This window comes from Vanellus vanellus (assembly GCF_965231255.1).
Source record: "Vanellus vanellus genome assembly, chromosome: 6".
NCBI classification, from domain to species: Eukaryota; Metazoa; Chordata; class Aves; order Charadriiformes; family Charadriidae; genus Vanellus; species Vanellus vanellus.
The window spans coordinates 27280058-27303499 of NC_138911.1; the positions used below are offsets into that span (position 1 = coordinate 27280058).

General features: G+C 42.9%; 2 protein-coding genes across 3 annotated transcripts in view; both read left to right on the forward strand.

The window, feature by feature from the left end:
- CELF1 (CUGBP Elav-like family member 1) overlaps positions 1-9064 on the forward strand; it is a 45621-nt gene extending 36557 nt beyond the window's left edge. Inside the window, exon 14 of the mRNA XM_082484795.1 lies at positions 6090-9064. The gene's annotated coding sequence lies outside the window, so the exon portion shown is untranslated. The remainder of the gene's footprint in view (positions 1-6089) is intronic.
- A 4343-nt stretch (positions 9065-13407) lies between these two features.
- On the forward strand, positions 13408-23255 carry RAPSN (receptor associated protein of the synapse). 2 transcript variants are annotated; one of them, XM_082486009.1, is made up of 8 exons: positions 13408-13913; positions 16376-16714; positions 17971-18129; positions 18463-18561; positions 18667-18789; positions 21385-21438; positions 22062-22261; positions 22982-23241. In XM_082486009.1, the coding sequence occupies exons 1-8, from the start codon at positions 13698-13700 to the stop codon at positions 23052-23054; spliced, it is 1263 nt and encodes a 420-aa protein (XP_082342135.1). In that variant the 5' UTR covers positions 13408-13697; the 3' UTR covers positions 23055-23241. The 2 variants fall into 2 exon arrangements, with proteins under 2 accessions (XP_082342135.1, XP_082342136.1); XM_082486010.1 differs by lacking the exon at positions 22062-22261 and having other exon boundaries at positions 22982-23255.
- Positions 23256-23442: the final 187 nt, after the last annotated feature.

Here is a 23442-nt window from a genome sequence, read left to right on the forward strand (position 1 = left end):
GAGGAGCGCACTTAGTGATTCGAAGCCCTAAGGCTGTGTTTTTACAGTCCTGGAAGCTGATCCATGCCTTCTATCTGGCACATCTTCCCCTGAAGACTCGGCTGCAGCCTCTGCTGAGAATCCCGCTTCGGATGGAGGACAAGTTTGTGCTTTTGTTTCCAGTGTTTTACTTTGGAGTTTAGGTGCCATATCGCTGAGGTGTTTTTTTTGTTTTGTTTTGTTTTATTTTTTTTTCCTTATTTGAAGTTTGCTGTGTTTGTAACCAGTGTGTGTTGAGAAGGACCAATGCCAGCTCCTTGTGGGTGGGGAGGGAAGGTTAAAAGGAGCAGCAGAAACTGACACCACACTGCCTTGGGTTAGAGAGAAGGGGAAGCAGAACTGACACCACACCACCATGGGGGAGAAGAGAAGGGAAAGCAGAAATGACACAGAACAGCTGATGAAAACAAAGATGGGGAAGGAGAACTGAGTCCATCCAAGTTTGGGAGAGCAAAGAACCGTCTCCATGTAGCCTTTATCATGGCCCATCTGCTCTTTGAAATTTCCTTAACTGTATGCCATGGTGGGGATTTAGTAAATCATCTCTGAAGCAGGAGACAGGCTAGAAGGGTGAACACATTAACAAGCCAAAGGAAAACTGCAGTGATTTTTGTTGCTGTATATAAAGTAGTGTTCATATAGCACTGTGAATGTACACAGCACTTTATGAAATTATTAGATAATGTCCCTGCCCAGAAAATTTCACTGACCATTTACAGTTGAATATTAATGAGATGCAGTGAATTTCTCCATATTTAAGAAAACTTATCCTGTGTACTTTATCTAGGTTTTGTAGAAAGGCATAGAGAGAGACAGCTTAGTTTGGATGAATACATCTGGGGCTGGAGACAAGAAACTTGATCCCTGATAACCTGCAGAATTTTTTTGACAATTTTTCTTCTTAACAGTTCATCACATTCCCCATTTCTGTGGAATAATGTCCTTTATGCAGAGTATTACTTTGAATTCATTCTGATAAGCATAATGTAAGTGCTGTTTGTTTCTCTATTAAAATCACTGTTAAATTGAGATACAAAGCCCAGAGGTACCCTAACACAGCTCTTGAGGCTCCTGTTTCATACTTGTTCTCATAGGATTTGATTTCTCAGTCTTAACTCTGTTGCAAAGATAACTTCCTGGGTTTAAAAAAAAAAAAAAAAAAAAAAAAACCAACACAAAACCGTTTGTGCAGTGATTTGGTTTAGTAATTAGGTATTTTTTTTATACTGCAGTTTTCCTATAAGGTGGCATGTACCAGTGCAAAACAGGCTAACACAGGAGCTGTGGAACCAGAGCAGAGCATTGAGCCATTCAGTCTTATTCTGTCTTTTGGTACTAGCTGTTTATTTTCTATATTGAAGGAAAATTGAACATACCCCTTCAATGAACATACACTTATTCTGCACACTTGTGAAATTGCTAATGCATTGCTAAGGGCCTTTGTTATACACTGGTTTTAGGGGGCTCAAAGGACTTTTGACACTCTGGCCTGAGTTGTTTTAAGAGATCAGAGTAGAGTCCCATTTTATAACCACCAAAATTCACCTCTCTCATAAGAGGAAGTTTACAATTTCTGTGCGTCTTTAACAGAAGTTCCATTTACCTCATATTTTCTCCTTTTTCCTTGTTTTCTTTGTATTCCTGATTTGTGTGATGCTGTATCTCAGGACGCCAGCTAATGCTGCATCTGGGAGCCAGCTGCTGAATGATGAGTGTGTGGGTCATACACAAGGTTGGGACTTTCTGTTCTGCTCCAGCAGGAGGAGCACTAAACCCATCAAACCTGAGATCACGTTCAGAATCCGCATCCATGTTAGGTGGCCTGTTGGGAATGCAGGGCATTCTCAGGGATAGGGTCCCCTGGGATCTCAAACCTCAGAAGTACAAGGCCTGACCCATAGCATCCAAGAAGAGCCCTTTCCATTCTTAAATTGAAAATCAAGCAGTTAGTTGATGCCAGTCTGTCTATATTGATGGCAGACAGGTAAATCTATCAGTATTATTCAAATCATTTTGTGGTGGCAAAGGTTCAAAGGCCAGATTGCCAAATTTCCCAGTTATGCTGGCATATGGTACCCTTCTATGTTAATTATTTGAATCTCTCTAGAAACATAAACATACACTTAAGTGAACCATGTACACTTGAATTCTGCACAATGGGAAAGATGTGTCCTGGTTTTCTGAGAAAGGAGTGTTGGAGTGTGAAGGCCTCCAGGGTGATAATGGGATTTTTTTTTATATAAATAATATACTTTTCAAAAAAAAAAAGAAAAAAAAAAAAAAGAAAAAAAAAAACCAAAACATGAGAGCAACTGCTCCAAGTGCAACCTGCTGTAACCAAGAATGTTGTTTCTATTTTTATAGAAGTTTTATACTGCTCCAGGGTGGAGAATATTTATTACCTAAATTATTTCACTGGAAAAAAAGGCCAGGGTTTTGTAGAATCCTAAGTGTGATTGTTTTACACACATAATGATGTGCATGATTGAAACTACTGATTTTCAGTGGCCTGTTTGCAGCCCCAGAACTGCTAAATGGGGAAGATGAATGCTGTGAACCAGTGGAGGAGAGCACTGTGCTCTGGGGTCTCTACAGTCACTCTTACCTTCTTTGCACCCTAGCCCACTGTACTATCTGAGACCTTTGTCCTGTTCTTCTTTTAACCTGATACTCTGGCCTCTTTACTAGTCATTTCAGTTGCCCAAAATTAGGTATTTTAGCTTCTGCATCCTGTAGTGTGTCCTCAATACTGTAACTTATGGATCAAGTTTGGCATTGCTGCAAATAGGTGCAACTCCTGTTGACTTTAGGAGATACACCAGTTTACACTGTGGCTTAGTTTTATCTGTGACTCCTCCCGGACATAATCACCTTAAGACACCTAATTTGGGCTAGCTTTTGTGCCTTACTGGCATAACTATAAGTATTGCCAAAAAGAAAAAAAAAATCTATGCAGGTTAAATTTTAAAGGTGTGATCCTCAGATGGTTTGAATCAATGCAGTTCTACTCTCTTTAGTAGAGCTGCATCAATTTTCACCAGCTGAAGATGTTGCCCTTTCTGTGTATTTGTTTCAGATTTACCTTTCTTGGTGTATCAATGTATATGTTGCCAAAGTTAATAAATGTATCAAGTTTGTGACTTGGGCAGATTTTTTTCTGATAACAGAACGGATCAGATAAGTCAACATTTCTGTGTCTGTCTGGTGGCTGCTGCTGACTCTGGAGATTTAGGCTTTTCTTGCCTTCCAGTCTTAACTCGGTTTTCTTCCTCACTCACTGGCAGGAAAGTCTGGGATTTTGGGGACTTGAGGCTTTTAAATTCATTTTTAATTCCTATCATGCTCTCGTTCAAGCGCAAATCAAATCAGCGTCAAATGCTTTATTTCCTGGATAGTAGGATAAGAGTTGGGTGAGTTCAAATAAACTGCAGAAGGATTGGCTTAAGTAGCTACATGGATAAAGTGTTCTGTACGCTCATAAACCAAAGAATCTGAATTTTCTACAACAAAAGCTAATAGGACTGCTGATGAAATGGAATTCCACATTACATGTGCCACCAGGAAGTACTTACATATTTTTAGATACAAGGTGGAAATGGTGTACTTCAGAGAGATTTTTTTTTTCTCAGAAGACATTTGATTTTACTAGATATGCTATAATAAGATAAAAGTATTATGAACAGTTGAAGTCTCAGTCTGATGCTACTTAGTATCGAGTATTAGAGTAAAAAAAATCATAGATTCTTCAGTCCCCTAGATAATCAACAGTCCAAAATAGGATATCTCTTTGTAGTTTAGGTTTTTTCTTCCAGTAATTCAAAGCTTGCATTATTAGAAATTGCCTTTGATATATAGTGATTAAATTTTAATCCTAAGCAGAATGAGGACTGGAATTTTTCCAAAGTATCTGAGGCAATGATGGTGAATATCTCTTTATATTTTAATGGTGAGGCAGTTTACTCACTGTGGGCGCTACTATCTGGAAAATAGGCACCTCAGAAAATTTCTCACTGGCAAATATATCTATAAGGAACAAGCTTCTCATGTGAATACTGAAGGTCACATAGCATGATAGATTCTGCTTGCATGATAGAATTAACTGAAGTGTTTCTTCTTGTTAATGGTTGCGAGTTAGGGAAGAACAAGCAGAATGAAATTGTTCCTATTTCATTTGGAAATACCTAAAAGCAACTTGGATAAAGCAAATTGCAAATGAAGGGTGCAACTATGAACACATAAAATGCTTTGAGAGCTTCTTGTTGCAAACATTTAAACATAAGGATGTTGTATATCCCTGAGCACACCTACCACAAAATATAAAACACAGAAGGCAGAATTATCACAGTTGACAGAATAAAACAAGGACAAACTGGAATAACTTTCCCCAAGTCATTAAGTACTTATCCAGCATCTCATGGCTCTGCTCTTGTAGGCCAGCCCTTCCTCATGCCTTTAACGAAACTTAGTCTTCCCCTCAAAATTGCTGAGTGAAATATTTGAAAAATATCAAAAAACACCCAAACAAATCACACAAAGAATTTCTATGGTGCATGCTTAGACGTCACTTGATTGCATGCCTCTTGTTGTTTCTCATGACTGTTTGTGATGAGTTGGCCTTTCTGGTTTATGACTGAAACCTTACAGCTATCTGCAAACTATGTAGAGTATTTCTAGAACTATAGAAATAACTGCAGGAGTTGCAAACAGCGTACAATGCTGGAGTTGATTTAAACTCCAGACTAAGTCCTTTCCCTGACTTGGAAAGTATGAGGAGCAAATGAATCTCAGCAGTTCTAGTAAGTGGAGAGTTGCAGACTTAGTGGACAATGTGCTTTTTGTTGCTTTGGAACTAGAATGCAACACTTGCTATTCTTAAATATGCTGTAAATGCTATAAGATAATATGCAAATCTCACCTTGCTCTAGTCTCTAATCAACAGCTTTGAGTTATGCTGAAGAATAAGGCCACAAACAGGACATAAAGGAGGGAAGGGGGGGCAGGGAGGGAGGGAGGAAGGAAGAAAAAAAGAAAAAACTTGCTTCCTCTCTCCCCTACCTCCCACAATCTTCCCAGAAATGTTCCGTGTCTCTTTCAATTCACAACCTGAGGAGAGGACACAAAGGTATTTATATCACTTAATATAAGAATTATTTTATTTATAAACTCTTCAAGAAAGCTTCAGGAAACACATTTTTTTTTTCTACTCATCAAACTGGCAACAGTGACTGTAGAGCTTCTCAGAGTCCAAAATCCCCTCCTCACAAAGTCAGGGAGCTGGGGGCTGTTTATATAAAAGGTTGGGAATGGAAAATCCCTGTGCAGGTCTAATGGTATGAAAAGTGCTCAGCTAGGACAAGTCTTAACTTTCAGTCAAGTCTTAAGGAATTCTTCTCTGATGCATGGAGTTTTTGTCTTGTATAATCTTCCCCACCCCACCCCCGTTCCAAATCATCTACCCCCAGTTTCATGGGCTCCTAGGGAATGAGAAGGGACTGTAGCTGAAAGGAAGAACATGGATTTCCTGGGCTACCACTGCCTAAGAACTTCCCATGTTAGGATGCAAGAAAAGTCTCAGCCGTCAAACCACCTGTGAATCCCTTGTGTCCTCTGTCTTGTCTCTTGTGGTCTTAGTCTCTGTGGGCAAATGTTAGCCCTGGAGCCATGTTTTTTAGAGTCAGTCTCCTGGGGAGGGAGCTTGCCCTGTTCTTCCCCTAAACAGAGCTAGTGGAGACACTGGGCACAGGGCAAGGTGAATGCATGCTAATCAATGTGTCACTAGGCTGTGGAGTGCTCCACAGACTGGGTGTTGAGAGGGAAATCCAGGCCTCTGCTTCCATTTGGTTTCTGGCAGTTTGATGTTTACTTGGTGTCCTTCATGTACTTCAACTTTTACTTGTCCATCGTTGGCATGTGCTGCCCTTCCCTGTCAACTCCCTTCCCCAGGAGATCTCATTGTACAGTGCCCATTCTTGTTCTCTCTCTCCGTGTTTGGATGTACTGCTCTGTGTAACTCAGTGGGTCTCCCTCTTTCTGGTTTGTTTTTTTTCTAGATTCCTGCCGTTTGTTCATCGTTGTGCCTAAAGCATGTCGATGTGGCGTTCAAGTACATCGTCCAAATCCTTGTCTCTTCAGCTTCTCTGATGCTTGAACTCTCACCTTTGACCTTGTGTTGACCTTTGATGCTGATGTGTATTTTTATTACGTTTGTTTCTTTCTTTTTTTTTTTTTTTTGTGCTGCCAAATTGGTTTTGCTAGAAAGACTGCTGAAGGGGAATATTTAAACTTGCATTTGAATATAAAAGAATTTCTATTTTTCTAGACCTTCGTAAGATAACCACTTGATTTTGTGAACCTGATTCTTTGTAATTGTCTTCAGAGCAGCCTTGCTAGCATACCTTGTGGAGTATTTGTATTTCTGTGAACATACAGCCAATCACTCTCTAGGCTTAGTTTTTTCTGTGTGCTTAGTTTTAAAAACACAGTTTCGAAGAAAAAGTCAATTATATGGTGTGACTCATCTTTCAGGAGACTTCCTAGTCACATTTTGCTGATCTGGTTTCTGTGCTTGAGGAGACAGCATGTGTTTTTATGAGTTCAAACTTGTGACTTGAGTGGCATCAACAGAAAACACTTGAACTACGTTTTCTTCTGATTGTAGCTACATTTTTGCCCTGACATTTATTGATTATTATTTTTATTTTTTTCCCTGCTTCCCTGTGCAATTATCAGTCTGCAGTGAAAATTTGATCAAAGTTGATGTTGTATTTTGTTAAGCTCCAGCATGCTTGTTTTTTTTGTAACTACAATCTCCTCAGCAAAATGTGATGGTTTTGTTTTAATCTTTCAAACTAAGGTAGTGCCCAGAAATGTTTTGCATGTTTCCTGCTGTTTTCTTCACACCCTCGTATATATCACCTTCACCTCTCTGTTTTCTATAGTTTGTGCAAAAACTGAGCAATTTAATGGGTTTTAAAGGTATCCTTTAAATTGGTGTTTTTGGTATGACAAATATCTGATCAGAAGCCACCTGAGGGCATCTACCTGTGCACTTAGACTGTCTGCCTGACAGAGCACCTGGACCTTGTTCCATCTCCAGTGCCGTCAGAGGCTCCCAGGGGGCTTGGTTGCACTGTTCCTCTACTGGAGGTTTTGGTGGAAGGGGATAGCTGGGGAACAGGAAGATGGGGGAACTTCACAGTATTTCTGTTTCCAGTTACCTGAAGCTAGGGCTCCTTTGAAACATTCTTTATGAGCATTTTATATAATTCAGGGCACATTTCTGTGAAGTCCAGCCCCAGTTTAATACCATCAGTCAGACCTTGGTGGCAGGATCCTTGAAGGATCTAGGTTAGCTCTTTAAATAAAGTATTTGAAATATCCCAGAGAAAGCATTTGTAAACCTGGTCCTACAACTGCTGGCTCTTTTCCCAAGTGACAAGCACAATACAACAGCCTCTGAAGCTGTTACCTGAACAGGGTACCATCCCCAGCTCTCTTCTCAAGGGCCTTAGCTGGGGTATCTCTACGGAGATTTTTTAGTTTTTGTTTAGTTTTTTAATTGGGTAATGAGCTAAGCAGTTTTTCTGACTTGCAGCATGAACTAAAACAGGTTACTGCTTTCTGGGTAGCAGCCTTCCCCTGACCCTGCATACCATCTGCACAGGTAGAAACTGGGATGTAGCATCTAGATGAAGGCACCTGAAGAGTGTGTGCTGTGATGAAGTTTCAGTCAAAGGAGAAGCAAGCTAGTGTAGGTATCTTAACTGTAGAAAATAATGTGAAATGAAATCCCAGAAGGGGTTTTGCTGAGGAAACAAATCGTGTTTGATTGGATAGAAATCTTACTTTTGTCCAGTGTTTGGGATAATGCAAAGATGCAAAAGGTTTTTTTTTCTATCCTACTCCTGAGTTGGCTGAGGATACTATATTCTCAATAGATTTTGGCTAGACTTGTGTAGACAGTCCTTAATCTACTTAATAAGACAGAACATGTTTGGATATGGTGCATAGACCTGGGAGTGAAGCGTGAGGCTGGATGAAAAAAGGATAGACACTTGTTAATTTGGGAGGTAGGGTTGTGGGCTGGCTGCTGTTAGTCCCACAGTCTGAATGCACAGGGCTGTGTGTCAGTGGGGGGCACTGATACCCTGCAGTGTATTGAGTAACTGCCAATACGTTTCTGTACATGCGCATTTGGTTCCATAAGGAACTTTGGGGAAACCTGTGGAAAAATATCTGAAGAAAACCAAAATGCCAAACGTTGGATGTTTCTTTTCTTTCTTCTTTCCTTTTCTTCCTTTGGTTGTTTTAATTGTTCTGTGGTGGTTTTAATGGATTTGAGACAGTGGAGCAGCAGCTGCCTTTCTGATTTTTTGGCTGCTTTTTGTGAATAATTTAAAAAGAAAATTTACATTTTGGAGACAAACCTGTGGGCTTTTTTATTGGTACAAACATTGTATTTAACACTAGGGGTTTTGTACAGTTTTTTGCCTTTTCTACTAGAAAACAATGTAAAGTGATTCACAATGTGACGAGAAAACAAATTGCCACTATGACCAAATGTAGAGTCTGTTCTGCAGTAATGGGATTTAATCAACTCGAAGTCGTGGTTCAGTCGTAGAAATGCTTTTCTTTACCTTGTTTGAGCTGTTCCTTTTTTTTCTTGTTTTGATTTGCAAAACAAAATGTCTTTTTGTGTGAAATTGTGTTGTACTCTGTAGAGAATTACGGATTTTACTTTAATGGTTTAAAAAGCAGAGGAGCACATGTTGCTTTTCTGATCTGATCGCAGAGTTTGTGTAGTGGATTTAAAAATGAAAAGATTTGTTACAAGTTTGGAACGAGCGAGTATGTGTTAAAGGAATTTTCTTCCTTTTGTGTGTGTGTTTATTTTTTTTCTTTTTGTCCCAAAGGGCAACTTAAAGCTGTTTTAATTGCACAGACACACCGACAACAAGTCATTTTGTATATGCCAAGTGTGGTACCTTCCTTTGTTTATTTGCTATTAAACTGTTTGAGAAGAGTCCTTGTGTGTTGTATTTGTGTCTTAAACTTGAGGTGCTTTTTGGGTCCAAGTGTGGGAAGATGAGGAGAGAGACAAGAACTATCTTCCAGTTTCTTAGCTGTGAGCCACAAAAATTTTCATGGCCCAATACCACTTGTTCTGGATGTACAATATAGCCCTGGGTTTTTACCTCTCTGTAGATGAGCTACTTCGAGTAGAAACTGGAAAGTTTTTTTGGTTGGTCAGCCTCCATTTCATATTATTTGGCAGTCAAATCCCCTTCAGACATTAGATACAGAAAAGCTGAGAATCTTGGATAATGCAAATACATGATACACTGAGTAGTGAGGCATAGGTATATCCAGCCTCGTAGAATTGGTGCTGCATATCCACTTGCCTGTCCGTGCGCTGTGCTTCGTGGTGGCGTAACACCAGACTTCAGCTATGTAACAGTACATATGCATGGTGGTGTGTGGCATTAGATAATCACCAGCTCATACTGCTCCGATGAGCCCCATACCCACCACTGCCTCCTCACCCGTTCCAGGAACATAGCCAAGCTTGCCGAACCTATCCTGGTTCTGCAACATGAAGGTATCTGCAGTCCCTAGTGTTACTGGTCCTGGAAATACCACATGGGGAGACTCCAGATGGGTTGGGATTACTTACTAGCTCAGGTTTTGTGATAAGCAAAAGTTACCTGCTTTGCTTTTAGAACTAAGGTATGTTAATCACTTGAAATAAAATGGGTTGTAAAAAAACCAAAATATTTTGGTGTAGGCAAAGTACAATGCTTTTAGAAACTTGCCATGAGTTTGACACTAATATTGCCTCTCTCAGAAGGAAAGTACCACAATGGCCATGACTTTGCTGCATTTCTGAAAGCTCCTAAAATTCAGTGATGTTACTCCTTCTTTCTGCTGTCTTGCATCTCAGAGACTGCAAGCATTTTCAGGGCAGCTGTGTTTCTCCTCCGTGTCCTTTTCCTCTGTTATCTGACATACCCTGTTTCACCCTGTTACTTCCTACATGATTGTAAATCTGAGAGCACTTGCAAGCATCAGGATTCGGTGCTGCATTCCTTTCCCTGCAGTATACCAATTGCAAAGTGAGGCGCTGAGCCACCTGTTGCGGAGTATGCTGCAATCCCTGCAGTTAATTTGCAGCTGTTGAGAAGGGAGGCTGGAGGGCTTTCAGTTCAGATATGTTGGAGGTGAAGGATGGTGAGAAACAATTGAATCAGAAAAAGGTGGTTTAGGCAGGCCGGAAGACTCCTGCTTGTGCAAAAAGTTGGCTAGCCTCATCTTACCCAATCAAAGCACTGTCAGTTGCGTTTTACAGAACTGATACTAGATCCCTCTGGGTAGGTGGCTTTTTTATTTTTTTAAGTTTTTATTCTTTAATTTAAAAGGCCACCACCAACCAGTAGACAATTAAGCTACACATAAGAGCCAGTGTATTAATCTCTGAAAATAACCAGCATTTCATGAGTTGTTATATTTATTAACATCAGTAGGAAATACACAAACCTGTAGATTAAATCCTGATGATGAAGGTTTTAGAAGAAATTTTTTTCTTCTGACATCCATCTCCACCTTTCACTACTTATTTTGACTTCAGTCTCCCATCTTCCTGACTTTACTAGCTATGTTCTGCTGTCTTCACGTGGCCAGGAGTCACCAGGGATACATAATGAAGAGCAATGGGGAGGAGGACAAGCAGCTCAGTGTGGTCACTCTGAAGAAGTGACAACGTGATTAGCTACACTGCATGTATAGCTCTGCTGCATGAGGGGTGAGATTCCATAATTTGGTGTTTCCGTGCACCTTGCAGGCTTACTTATTTGCAGTTCCTGAGAAGAAACTGTGGATCGCTTACTGTAGTAGCCATACCTGAATCTTGTACGAACTGGAGCTATCTTGAGCCACAGACTGATGATCACTCTGCCATTACTTTCTCAAAGCAACACAGGTAGTCAGTCTTTTGGTGTTTCTACCCATTTACCCCTCCTTATTTAGGCAGCCACATTGGGCTCAGGGTAGTATCTTCCATATCAGAGTATGTTTCTGTTCTTTGAAAATACCCAATTTGATTTGATGGATCTAGCCCTTATTTTACTAGGATACTAAATCTCAGTATCAGTTTACCTCAGCAGGTGAGTTGTGAGCTGATTCTTAAGAGACTAAGCACTGTTTCATAGGAGAACTGAAAAGAAAGGGAGTACAGTGTGATCAACAAAATGCAGGACAGATAATTTCCCTCTTGTTAGATGAGTTTTGTCAGTCTGCAAGGCATCCTCTTCTTACTTTGCCTATGTTTTGTGGGATATGGGAGTGAATACTGAGGGTAGCAGTGCTTTGGTGACGTGGTCCAAAAGCATCAGGATGAGTTTGAGTTACAGGCAGGTTGCTCATGGATGGTTAATTTTTCAAAGTCGTCTGCTCCAGCAAAGAATGATGTGATTTTTGTTTTCCCCCTTCTTGAACCCTGGATTCTTTTATGTAGCAGACTCCAACAGTTGCTGTCCCTGGCCTCTTAACTTCTCCAAGTCCAGAAATCTGATGGCCTTAGTATTATCAGTGCTTTCCATGGGGATCGGTCTTGTGCATCTTGTGTCCATCCCACCACCTACCTCCAGAGAGACAGAGAATTACTGCAGGGAGGAGGGACTTTTTTTTTTTAATTGAGTCAGACTTTAATGGAAGCCCTGAAATCTGTAAAGTACCTAGACAATAATTTTAACAGTGCTGCTGAAGTGATTTTTGCACATTAACCAGATATACCTCAGCCTTACTTTTCTTCAGCCTTCTGTAGATTTTCCCACAGTTTCTACTTCCAAAGTTTGAGAGTACACAGAGTGTATGCTGAGATATCATCTAGCACGTGACAGCTCTGAAAAACTATGCTTAATAAACAATGCAAATATCATAGAGTATATAAGCTCCCAAAAGACAGTCAGTCTGATTGTAGCAAGGCTTTTCTACCATCTAAAATGCTTTGTTTTTTTAAAGATTTTTCTGGGGCAATTTTGGATAAAGGTATGGACAGAATCTCTTAAGATCACAACTGCTATGATGTAAAGCCTCTGGGTAGGCTGTGGTTCCTTATTCTTTTGTGTCCTGCTTTCCTTCGTGTTGTTACCTCAGGAAGGCTCCCTTGGGTTTGTGTTTCCTTGGGCAGCCGTGACACAGGCTAGGATGGTGAGAGGATTCTGTTGGTATTTACCTTTGCATGGGGAAGAACCGCCACCAAGTTTACATAGAAGCAGGGAGGCAGCTGGAGACATCCCTGCTTCTGCATGGGGGTCTGTTAAAACTCTGAATTGTCATTTCTTCTCTTTGGCCTGTAAAAGGATCCCAAAACAGGTGGCTGGGACTTCTGTATCTGAAAAGCATTAGAAGTCCCTGAGGCATTCCACCCCCCAAGGTTGGTATATCTTCTTATGAAGGACAGAATAAATGTATAGATAACTAAGACTGGGCCCATTAAAAATGCACCACATCAATAGCAGTATGAAACCTGATTCCTAGAGGACCCAGTCTAACTTTTAATCTTTCAAAGGTGTGTAGAAGAGTTAAAGCTGTCTTCTAATTGGGCTAACAATTCTCTTATGCAATTAGAAGGTGCAGAAATCTGTTGCATTGGGTCATCATTGTCATTCATCATCAAAGATCAGGAAGTTCTGAATGCAGAACTTCAGCAGTGCCTTTGACAACTTCTGTTGAAAACCCTTGGAAGACTGTCACAGGTATCTGATGGCAGCGAGCAACAGTCAGTCATGAACGAAGTCTTTCAGGATGGTTAGCTTCTTGTTGTCCCTGAAATTAAGAAGTCAGTGCCATATTTGCAGCAAATCTGTGACAGAGCTGACCTTTGTTCACAGAAACAGTCCATATTGCCAGCTGAGGTCCTCAAAAGGGAGGCTGAATTTTGTGCCTGGCAAAGTATCAGGCACATTGTTGCAAGTGTAATACTGCATGTGTGTACATGCTGGAGCCTTCTAGTTCATACCTTACTTTTTAAGGCATGTATTGTTCCTAAAGCTACAATCCTAGCTGAGGCTGCTACCTCCCAGGCTATCCCACCACCACCAGTGCTTGTGAAAGGGGATGGCCAGAGAGGGGGAAAGAGAGAACTGAGGCATCCCTGTGACTGCAGCTGATTGTCTCTCCCTGGGGTATTTATAAGCTGCGTACTGGTGGGCAGGGGTGGGCGGTTGGCTCGCCGTGACCTTGGGAGCTGGGGAGCCTGACTAGCATTCCTGGGAGCCACGTGAGCCGGACTGGCAGTCGCAGCTGTAGCCAATGGGGAGGAGACCAGCACTGACTGCTCAGATTGAGTTTCACTCCTGTCGCTTGAAATTTTTCTCTTTCTCTCCCTGTTGTGCTTTTCCTCTTTGTTTATGGGATTGGACAGGCGAATGCACTGATGGAGTCCTAGCGAGCAAGACGTTTGCCTAGTGGATTTGGGATTCTACCTTCAGTGCTGAGCAACCACTTCTTGCCATTGCCTACCACAACTGAAGCCCCCTGACATGGGTGGGCTTTTATGGCTCCAAGCCTTCTGAGCACACAACCCGCCCTCCTCTATTAGGGCATTTTATGTTGTGTTCTCTTCTATGCAATTCCTTTTTGCTGTCCTTAGAGGTTAGTGTATGAGGCTTTTTAATGCATGGGAGATGGGTCAGGACCAGACAAAGCAACAGATAGAGAAAGGACTCCATCTTTACCAGTCTAATCAGACCGAAAAGGCCCTGCGAGTCTGGATGAGGGTTTTGGAGAAGTCTGCGGATCCTGCTGGCAGGTTTCGGGTTTTGGGTTGCCTCATCACTGCTCATGCAGAGATGGGCAGATACAAAGATATGCTGAAGGTAAGGCGAACTGGAGATGAATGCATGCCATTGTGTCGCACCCACTACGGAGAGTGGCCGGAGATTAGAATGTGAAATCGGGGGGATTATTTTGTATATAGTAGAACATAGCAGCTATTGAGTGCGTATTGTGGGCTGCCGTAATCACTGTGCTGACCAATAGCGCCAGCCCACAAGGGACATAGAATACTACTTTTCATTGTGTCTGGTTCCTCAGGATTCCCAGGTTACTGAGGTTCTCCAGTAAATCATGGGGATCTTTCTCGATTTATTCCCCACATACAGGCACGCCATGTTATCAGTCTTCAGGAAAAGGTATGAAAACAGGGCCTTTGTTCCACTTAAAGCTCTTTACAGTGTCTATGTCAGTGTAAAAAGAGATTTCCAAGTGGATTCTGTAGAATAAGCAGCAGTCTTGTGGAAACATTTCTGTTGTCTTGTTATTCAACTGCTGTTGGATATCTAATACAGATCTTACGTTGGTTTTTATTACAATTATTTGTAAAGAGGATGCTTTTTTGGCAGGGGGGTTGAGACACGTTCCAGGAGGGGTCTGGCAGTTGAGGTCAGAGAGGGGCTCCCAGTTGTCAGGACAGCATAGAAGAATGAAGGATATGGAGCTTGATGGAAGAGTGATAAAAAGAAGCTGAAGTTACATTTCAAGAGCATGAGGATAAATGTGTTTGATTAAATGAACAAAAAGAATGATGTGTGGATCTGAGAAGTAACAGGATGCACGTAGAGAGCAGCAGGCACTGTTTGGGAGGGTGACTCGGGAATCTCGAAGACAAGGCAAGAGGATGATGTAGTAGTGTTAAGAAACTATCCCAGCCTGAAATAGGGTCTTGCTAAAGGGCTTTGATATTCTTGTCCTGATGTTTTTGGTTGCCCCTTACTGGCCTGATAATCATTCAGCACGTAGCACAAAACGTGAAGGGGGTGCCCACATCGCATTGAAGTTTTTGATAGCTCTGTTTGGAATGGGGGAGGCACATCTTACTAGTAAACCCATGCACATGTCAAAGCCCTGTATTAAAACCAAATCCTTGAGATGAAGAAGAAAAGAAGGGTATTAATACACTGGGAAAACATTTGAAGAAAAACAGTTCTGATAAGTGACATGGAATTAGGCGGTGGCAGAAACAACAGACTGATTAGGGAAGAGAGAAGCAAAAAAGGTAAGATGTGGCTACCTGAAGGAAATACTGAAGGCTTCACGGAAAAGAAAAGAAACAGGCAAAGGAGTGGGATCAGTATACCCGAACCTTGATTTCTTACCTGAGAAAAGAACAGAAAGTGGGATCAGAGTAGGTGAATTTTACTTCTTCCCAGTATTAGGAAGGAAAAATCACTGAAGTGAAACTGATTTTATACCACAAGTGATCAAGAGGAAGGAGAACTGGCGCAATAAACCATTGAGAGAGGAGGAACAGGAGGAAAGGGGTCAGAATTAAAGGCAGGAAATTAACTGTGATTTAAGAAGGGTTATGATGCTCAACCTCTTATGGAGAGAAAAATTACTTCACATCAAGGAAAGAGGCTGTGGCAATCAGGAAATAATGAAGAACTTGTACAAAGGTAAGGGAATGTGGGGAAGCACGAGCTAGTGTGCGTTACTGGGTCCAAAAAGCAGCTTTCCTAAAGTGCTAAGGAAACTGAGAACATACATACCCAAACATACGCAATTTATGGTTGGGTTGTTTTTTTTTTTTTTTTTATTTTGTGAAGAATGTAAAATGTTCTAGAAGCTTAAATTATTATGTGTTGCCACTATACAAAAAGGAAGTAATTGGTGTGCTTGGGAATTGTTATCCATAAACCTAACTGATAATCTCTAATGAAAACGCATACTGAGAAAATTGCTAAATATTTACCTTTGCTACTGGTATTAACTGAAGCCAGCAGTGTGCTTGGTTCATCACAAAACACAAAAGAGTCACTGCTCAGAAGACTTTGCAGTCTAAAAGAGACTTTTCATTTAAGACAGCTGTATGCAATGAATATTGAAGCTTATAGAAAAAAAACTGTCAAGACTGCAATTTGTTAGTAAAAAAATAAAACAAAGTAAGCTATGTCTTTCATCAATTAATGGCATACTTTACTATATTAAGAATTCCAGAGGAAGCAAAACAAGTTAAACCATGTGCAAGAAAACTGAGCTGCATTGTGTCAGATATTTCCTGCTTTACCTGCTTCTCTTTAGGGCCATGTAACAGCTTTTTTTTTCCACTAGTTCATCTTCCTTGCCCCAGACTGTGTGGAGAGAGGGAGAGGTTTCTTTAGACTGCTCGTGGGCATTTTAATCCACCAGAAAACTGCTCAGTGTATACGAAGTTTCTCAATCTGTGCTGCCCTGCTCAGAGCTGAGCCTCTTCTCCAGTACAGGGTGCTACCCTGCGAGTGTTTGAGCTGTATTTAAATAAACTACATGCTTTTACACACACTGTCTTTTCTACTTAAAGTTTGCAGTGGTACAGATTGACACAGCACGGGAGCTGGAGGACCCGGATTACCTTACAGAGAGCTACCTAAACCTGGCTCGCAGCAATGAGAAACTCTGTGAATTCCAGAAAACCATCTCGTACTGTAAGACATGCCTGAACATGCAGGGTACCACTGTGAGCCTGCAGCTGAATGGGCAGGTGAGCCTCAGCATGGGCAATGCCTTCTTGGGCCTCAGCATTTTCCAGAAGGCTTTGGAGTGCTTTGAGAAAGCTTTACGCTACGCGCACAACAACGATGACAAGATGCTGGAGTGTCGAGTCTGCTGCAGCCTCGGGAACTTCTATGCCCAGATAAAGGTGCGGTAACCTAAGGGATGGAAGGGTGATTGTCTCATGGATTCAGGAAAGAATTGGAAATGGTGTGAATTTCAGCTTATTTCTCTGCTGTAGAAAGTGACGTACTGAGAGAGCGTTGTAAGCTAAAATCTCTCCATTGTAAAATCGTCATTGAGTGCTCTCCTTCACAGCAAGGATGGGAGGATTAGTGTAATGTTTATATAGCATAGCAGAAGCAGCTGTGAATATTCCTGTGTGTTGAAAAGATCAAACTTGGCTTCAAAGAAAATCACATCAGAGGACATACTGACTGCTCACAGGGCTGGCAGCCAGAACTCATGGGTTCTCTATTTCTACCACTATCGCAGGCAAATAGCTATTTTTATGAGCAAAACTGAGGATGGGGGTGATTTGCCAGTTCTAACTTCTATTTCAAACAGCGACAAATAGTTTTTCCTCCCAAAGTCTTGATTTTTGTCACTAATGGAAGACTCACCAACTGAAGTGTTGAAAACTATCAGTAAATTTCCCTCATAATACCAAAAAAAAAAAAAAGAACAGAACATTGTGCTAGATATTTTAAAGGTATGAAATAAGAAGGGAGAAAGGAAATTTTAAAAGTTGCGCTTTCCTTTGTGCATCTTGGAGAATTAAAAAATGTGAGGACTTTTTCATTTCTGCAGTCTCATGTAACTAACTCAAGAATGGTTTTATGTATTTAGATAATAGTTTTACGTACTTACTGTAAAATAAGATTTATTTCTAAGACACTTTTAATGCAAGTGCTTAAAAATGAAAATATGTTATATTATTGCTTACTGTGGATTCGGTGAGGCCATGATTCTTTGTTCCTGTTTCCTGCAATGATGGGTAACCAGCCTCTTGGAGATCCTGACTCACCATATGGAGAACATGAGTGCTCCATGTAGGTGTTAAAAGCAGATATGTAAGAGCAGAGAAAGTTTGGTTACAGAGGAGGGTAAATGGTTCCTGCAGAGTAAAGCTGATGGCATAGTATATATAATTCATTTGCTGTGTCGTTGCCCCAGTGTCCTGAACCCAGAGAGTAATATGAATTCAGTATATGGCAATTCCACCTCCCACAGTGTGATATCTAGTGAAATACGGCATGTAGAAGAGGAGCAACAGGAGTTGAAGGGTGTACAGAAATCTGCTAACTGTTGCAATGTCAGTAAATAAAAAATGGTTGCTTCATTTTTTCCTTTTTTGCTTTATTTTTGCTGTAACTGCTGTTTGTCTGCTTGTCTGCCTTACAGGACTACGAGAAAGCCTTGTTCTTCCCATGTAAAGCAGCTGAGCTGGTGAATGATTATGGAAAGGGCTGGAGCTTGAAGTACCGTGCAATGAGCCAGTATCACATGGCAGTGGCCTATCGGAAGCTGGGGCGCTTGACAGATGCTATGGACTGCTGTGAGGTATAGGGTGCAGGCAGATGCAGAGCTGTCAGAGGTCTCTGCGAGGGGATTTTGCCTACAGGACCGGGAGGAAGAGAGATACCACGGCATTTACACTTGACTGTAGATGTTCCCGCTGCCTCCCAGTCTTAGAGCTGTGGCTTCAGTAGCCCAGGGGAGCTCAAAAGTTTGGGTCTGTGAATGGCCCTTGGTTGCGAATATATAAACAAAACTTTACTTGCCTTAAAAAGATTGTGCCATTTCTTTGGAGCTGTTTTTTCAGTGGCTGGAGTGCACAGTCCCAGCCCTGCTGTTTTGAACAAGCTTTAACTGACCAAAGACAATTTCTTTCAGGAGTCCATGAAGATTGCCCTGCAGCATGGTGACCGACCTCTGCAAGCGCTGTGTCTGCTGTGTTTTGCAGATATCCATCGCAGTCGCAAAGACGTGCAGGTACAGCTCTTTCCTGCCAGGAAGGACAGAGGGGATAGGGATAGCAAGAGGGTGAGAAAAGCAAGACATAGCAAAACACACGTGTTTTCCTCCCTGCTTCTGCAGACAGCCTTTCCTCGGTATGATTCTTCCATGAGCATCATGACAGAGATTGGAAACCGCCTGGGTCTGATCCAGGTGCTGCTAGGAGTGACTAAGTGCTGGATGATCCAGAAGGAGCTGGACAAGGTCAGTTACAGACTTGTTTCTACAGAAGTTTGTGAGACAATATTAGAGAATACAGTCTTTTTTTTCTGAACCATATACCCATCAAGTGCAGTAGAGACCTGTAACCCTCGGTTCTACCAACAGGGTCTGTTGCTTGTACAGTTACATTTCTCTGAATGGTCCCTCTCAGACGGCAATTTGTTCTTAACATCCATTCTAGGTCAGACTGCTAACTTACGGAATTGTCTCATTAGTCAATCTTGATGACTTTAAGCACTACACAGAGAAACCAGCACTGAGGGAAGGAAGCCTATTCCTGCCATTGTAGGCAATCGGCTTATGCTTATGCTCTGAAATAGATTCCACTGCCTACTTTTTAGCTATATGACTAAGCTCATTGTTTTGATAGTGATGATGTTTAGAAAGCTCCACAGCTCCACCGTGTGCTTTGCAGACAAACGTGGCATCAAATTCCTAGAGAAACTTTTGAAGATATATAAACTGTGATGTGAAACAGAGAAATGAGAGCATAAAATCGTATGGGAATAGACAACAGGTCAATATAGTACAAGGGGGTGACATGACTTATTTTTAAAATGCTTAGGCAGTGTATGTGCATTAAAGTCCAGATTGCACTAGGTGCAGCAGATGGCACTGCAGGAAGATTACTGGGCTGCAGAATAAGGTTCTCAAAGGTTAGCCTTGAACTAGTGCTGAACAACCTGGGATTCCTGCACAGTGCCACATAAGGGTGCTGGTTTGGGTGTACATATGATGAAGAGTCACTCGTCACTCATATGAGACACAAAGAATTTTAGCTCAGATGAAGCATCCCAGATATTAGGAAATCAAGTACATGTCTGTCAGAAAAGACAAGTTCAAGGTGCTGTGAGCACCTGAGTTGCCTACAGCAGGGAATCAGTTGGGTGAGATACACCTTGCAATCTCAGTAAGTAAACACTACGTTTGCAATGGAAGAAGAAACTGTGGGCTTAAACACTTTGCTCGGTGTAATCCCTTCCCAGCCTCATCTCTTATCATCAAAAGAATGGGACAGGACACAGCAGGTAGGCCTCTACATAAGAGAATATTCAGAGCACTCATCAAACCCCTCCATCCACTGATCCCAGCCGTTGCCACCCTCTGATACCACAAGCAGTTCTCACCTGTTAGAGCCTGGTGAGGGCTTTGCACAGAGTCCTAATCTCACAAAAACCCACAAAAGAATAGAATGAATAGATGAATCTTTTATTCTGTTCCAGGCATTAGAAGGAAGTCTGCCCTGGTGGGCCAGGGACCTTATGCCCATTGCCCCAAATGTGTCCTCCTCAAATGTCACAGCCCTGAATACTCACCCAAGCCTGCTCCTCAACTTGACAGTCCCAGTTTCCATTTCTCATGATACTCATCCCAATATCAGTTACCAAATAAAGAAGTTTGCTAACTTTCTACTTGCAGATTCCCTATTCTTGTCCTAGCTTCCTTCATCTTCCCAGTCTCCTCAGCCAGTTAGTTCGTTTCTTTTCATTTGCATGTAGTCAATACTATTGCAGATCCTCCCAGGCTGCTGTCACAGCCTGCTTGCCTCAAACTCTTGTGCAGTCTCATATTCCTGACAAACTGTCCCCTGGAGTTTTCAGCATCTCTTCCCCCACCCCATATGCTTAGTCCCAGTCATTAATTTCAGGGTTTCCCAGTACACAGTCACTCTTCCTAGGCACAGCTCTCCATTATGTTCTCCCTGCTAGCCTTCAGTTCCTGCTTCCATCTCCTGCAAGTTCCTTATCCTAGGCTGTTGCAGCCACCACAGGTCTAATGTCATGTCCTCTGCATTCAAAGTGCATTCCTTCATCTCACCTAGTCCTGCTGGAATAGCAGTAATGCCAAATTATAGGGTAGAAATTTTATAATGTTCCTCCTGAAAACTACTGCATCACAAGGGAGACCTTTTCTTCCCCTTGGACAAATCTGAAGCAGATCTCAATAGTTCTGGAAAGCAGAGACTGTTGATCAGAAGAGTGAGGAACACTGGCAGCTAGGGGAAAGTAGGGACTCATTTGGTATAACAGCTGCTATACTAAATACTTTCCTTCAGATTGAAAAAGATGGATAGCAGTACACTCCTACATCACACCATGTGTAGGTAGGACAAAGAGAATATATGAACAGCAGGGGAAAAAATGGAAGAGCGTGGTGTGTTGGTGGAGTTGATCCCTTTCCTCCCCTCTTGGAGTTGCCCAATGATTATTGAGCTTGTAGGGTAGGATGGGGAAAAGGCTTGCTTTGCTTGTGCTTCATCCCGACCCCAATGAGCATGTGTGAATCAGTTTAAATAATACCTCTACTTCGCACTGTGTGGCTGGAACAGAAATGTAGCTCTTGGATTATTTGTGGTCTTGTAGCAAATAAACTTTTCTTATGGGTCAAGTTCTGGGAGAGAATGGAAATCTGCCAGACAGCTATCTTGCATCTCCAGAGTTGCAGTGATGCTTGTTTATCCAGATTCTACTCTGTACTTCTTTACCTCTTTCTTTTATAATTCCCATAGGGCATTCGTACAAGTCTGGTTTTGATGTAACAGACTGAGAACTGATAATGCATTCTCTCCATTCACAGGCTCTGGAAAGCATTGAAAAGGCACAGGAGCTGGCAGAGGGACTAGGGAACAAGGTAGGATCCTACAGCTTCTCTTCACCACTGTCCATAGTCTTCTGTCGGGCAATTTAAGAAGGCCAGCATTGAAGTATCCAGACTTGTTATTATGTGTCTACATTAACCAGTCAATGCTTGGGACTGCTTTGTTGTGAAGTGTTTGGTTGTGGGCAGTTGCACAGCTGATCATTAGTGAGCAAGTCTGAAAAGTGAGGGAGGGGTCACAGTGGGATAAACAAAGGGGAATGGGAAACCATAAAAATGGGGTATGAAACAAACACAGCACTAGAGGATTAGGGGTCTCCTCTTGAAAAATATTATTGCCCTGAGCAACAGCTGAGCTCTGGGCTGGCTGGAGGCAAAGTGAAGTGTAAGTCATGGATAGCTCAGGAGAACCATCTTGATGAAAGAGCTGCAGAGTGCCTCAAACCTGGTGTCCCCTTTTGTGACACAGAGGAGTAGGGTTAATGGCAGGAAGTGCTGAGAGACCAAGTGTCCTTATGACTGATGCTATCCCTTGGGCAGCTTTCTGGGCTGATGTTTCTCTAGCTGGCTGATGGGGCTGTGGTGGTTTCCACTCCTTCTGTTATGGGTCTGTCTTCACCTTGTTGTTCACTTTTGTTTCTACTCTTCATGTGCAGCTTGGCTTGCTGAAGCTCCACTGCCTGTGTGAAAGGATCTATCGCACAAAAGGGCAGCAGCGAGAATTGCGTGACCATGTAGTGAGGTTCCATGAATGCGTGGAGGAGATGGAGCTGTACTGTGGCATGTGTGGAGAGTCCATTGGAGAGAAGAACAACCAGCTCCAGGCGCTGCCTTGCTCCCATTTCTTCCACTTAAAGTAATGAGCTGGAAGTACTAAAGATCCTTGTCATGATATTAGTCATAGGAAAGAGCTGTTCATGCCCAGAGTAGGACAGTCCTATGCATGCTGTTTCCTGCGTCTTCATCCTGCTTACCTGTTCCCTGCAGGATCCCAGTGCAGCGTTGTGAATCTCATGGCCTTGAAGGGTGCGATTTAACCACACTATCAATCCCGCTCCCACTTCTGTCCTCTAAATGATTGTTCACCCATGTCCTCACCTTAGCATCCTCCTGGGGACTCAGTTCTTCACTCCCAGGCACAGTTTGGATCTATCCCCTGAGTCCCCCCCTCCTTTTCTCTCTTGTCTAGAGGTGCACTGAGGTGTTCAGTCTGTTAGTGTGCTACTGCCATGAGAGAAGTCAGCTGCACCACCATTTTATTTTTAGAAGAAACATGATTGTAACAAAACACTTGGTTCTGAAAATTGAGAATTTTAAAACACAGCCTCCCAATGGCGCCAAAATTAGGATCAAACTACCGGGCAGCGAGAGGTGCCCGACGAGCTCTGTGGATTCGTCTCCAGCAGTACAGAAACGTACTTTTGTAGAGGAAGGGGGTGAAACAGAGACCGAATCTTTGCCCGTGACGGGCGGGAGCTATGTTACGAGGTTAATGTATAGAACAGGAGCGGGGGCGGCCCTGGGGGAGCCTCCGGCCGCGGAGTTCCCCCCCCGACGCGCCCTCTTCCCTTTGCAGGTGCCTCCAGACCGACGGGACCCGGGGCTGCCCCAACTGCCGCCGCTTGTCGGTGAAGCCCGGCTACGTCTGACCCGGCCTGCGCCGCCGCCACTGCTGCCCCCGTGTCCCCGCCGTCCCCGTCGTCGTCCCCGCCGTTCCCGGGGCCCTTCAGGCTGTGCCTAGCGGTCTCCCGGCGGCCGCGGGTCTGGGGCGGGCGTACTCGGTCTCCCTTCCTCGGCCCGGCCCCGCTCGCTGCTCTGTACGGGGATCGACTGCAATAAAGGGTATCGCCGGGAGAGGGCCCTGCCTGCCTCCGCCGCCGGGCTCGGGTGGGCCGGGAGGGAGGCGGGGGGGAAGCGGGAACGGGGCGGGGGACGCAGCAGCGCTCGGTGCCAGCTCCGCCCCTGCCCCGCACCAAGATGGCGGCGGGGCCATCACTCAGCAGATTTGGCCGGTGGCACGTGACCTGCGCGGCGGTT

Excerpts from the sequence above, each read along its gene's own strand:
- RAPSN (XM_082486009.1), top strand. The coding sequence starts at position 13,698 with ATGAGGCTTTTTAATGCATGGGAGATGGGTCAGGACCAGACAAAGCAA. Across the intron at positions 16,715-17,970 it reads ACTTCTATGCCCAGATAAAG|GACTACGAGAAAGCCTTGTT; the intron begins GTGCGGTAACCT and ends TCTGCCTTACAG. Across the intron at positions 18,790-21,384 it reads TCCAGAAGGAGCTGGACAAG|GCTCTGGAAAGCATTGAAAA; the intron begins GTCAGTTACAGA and ends CTCCATTCACAG.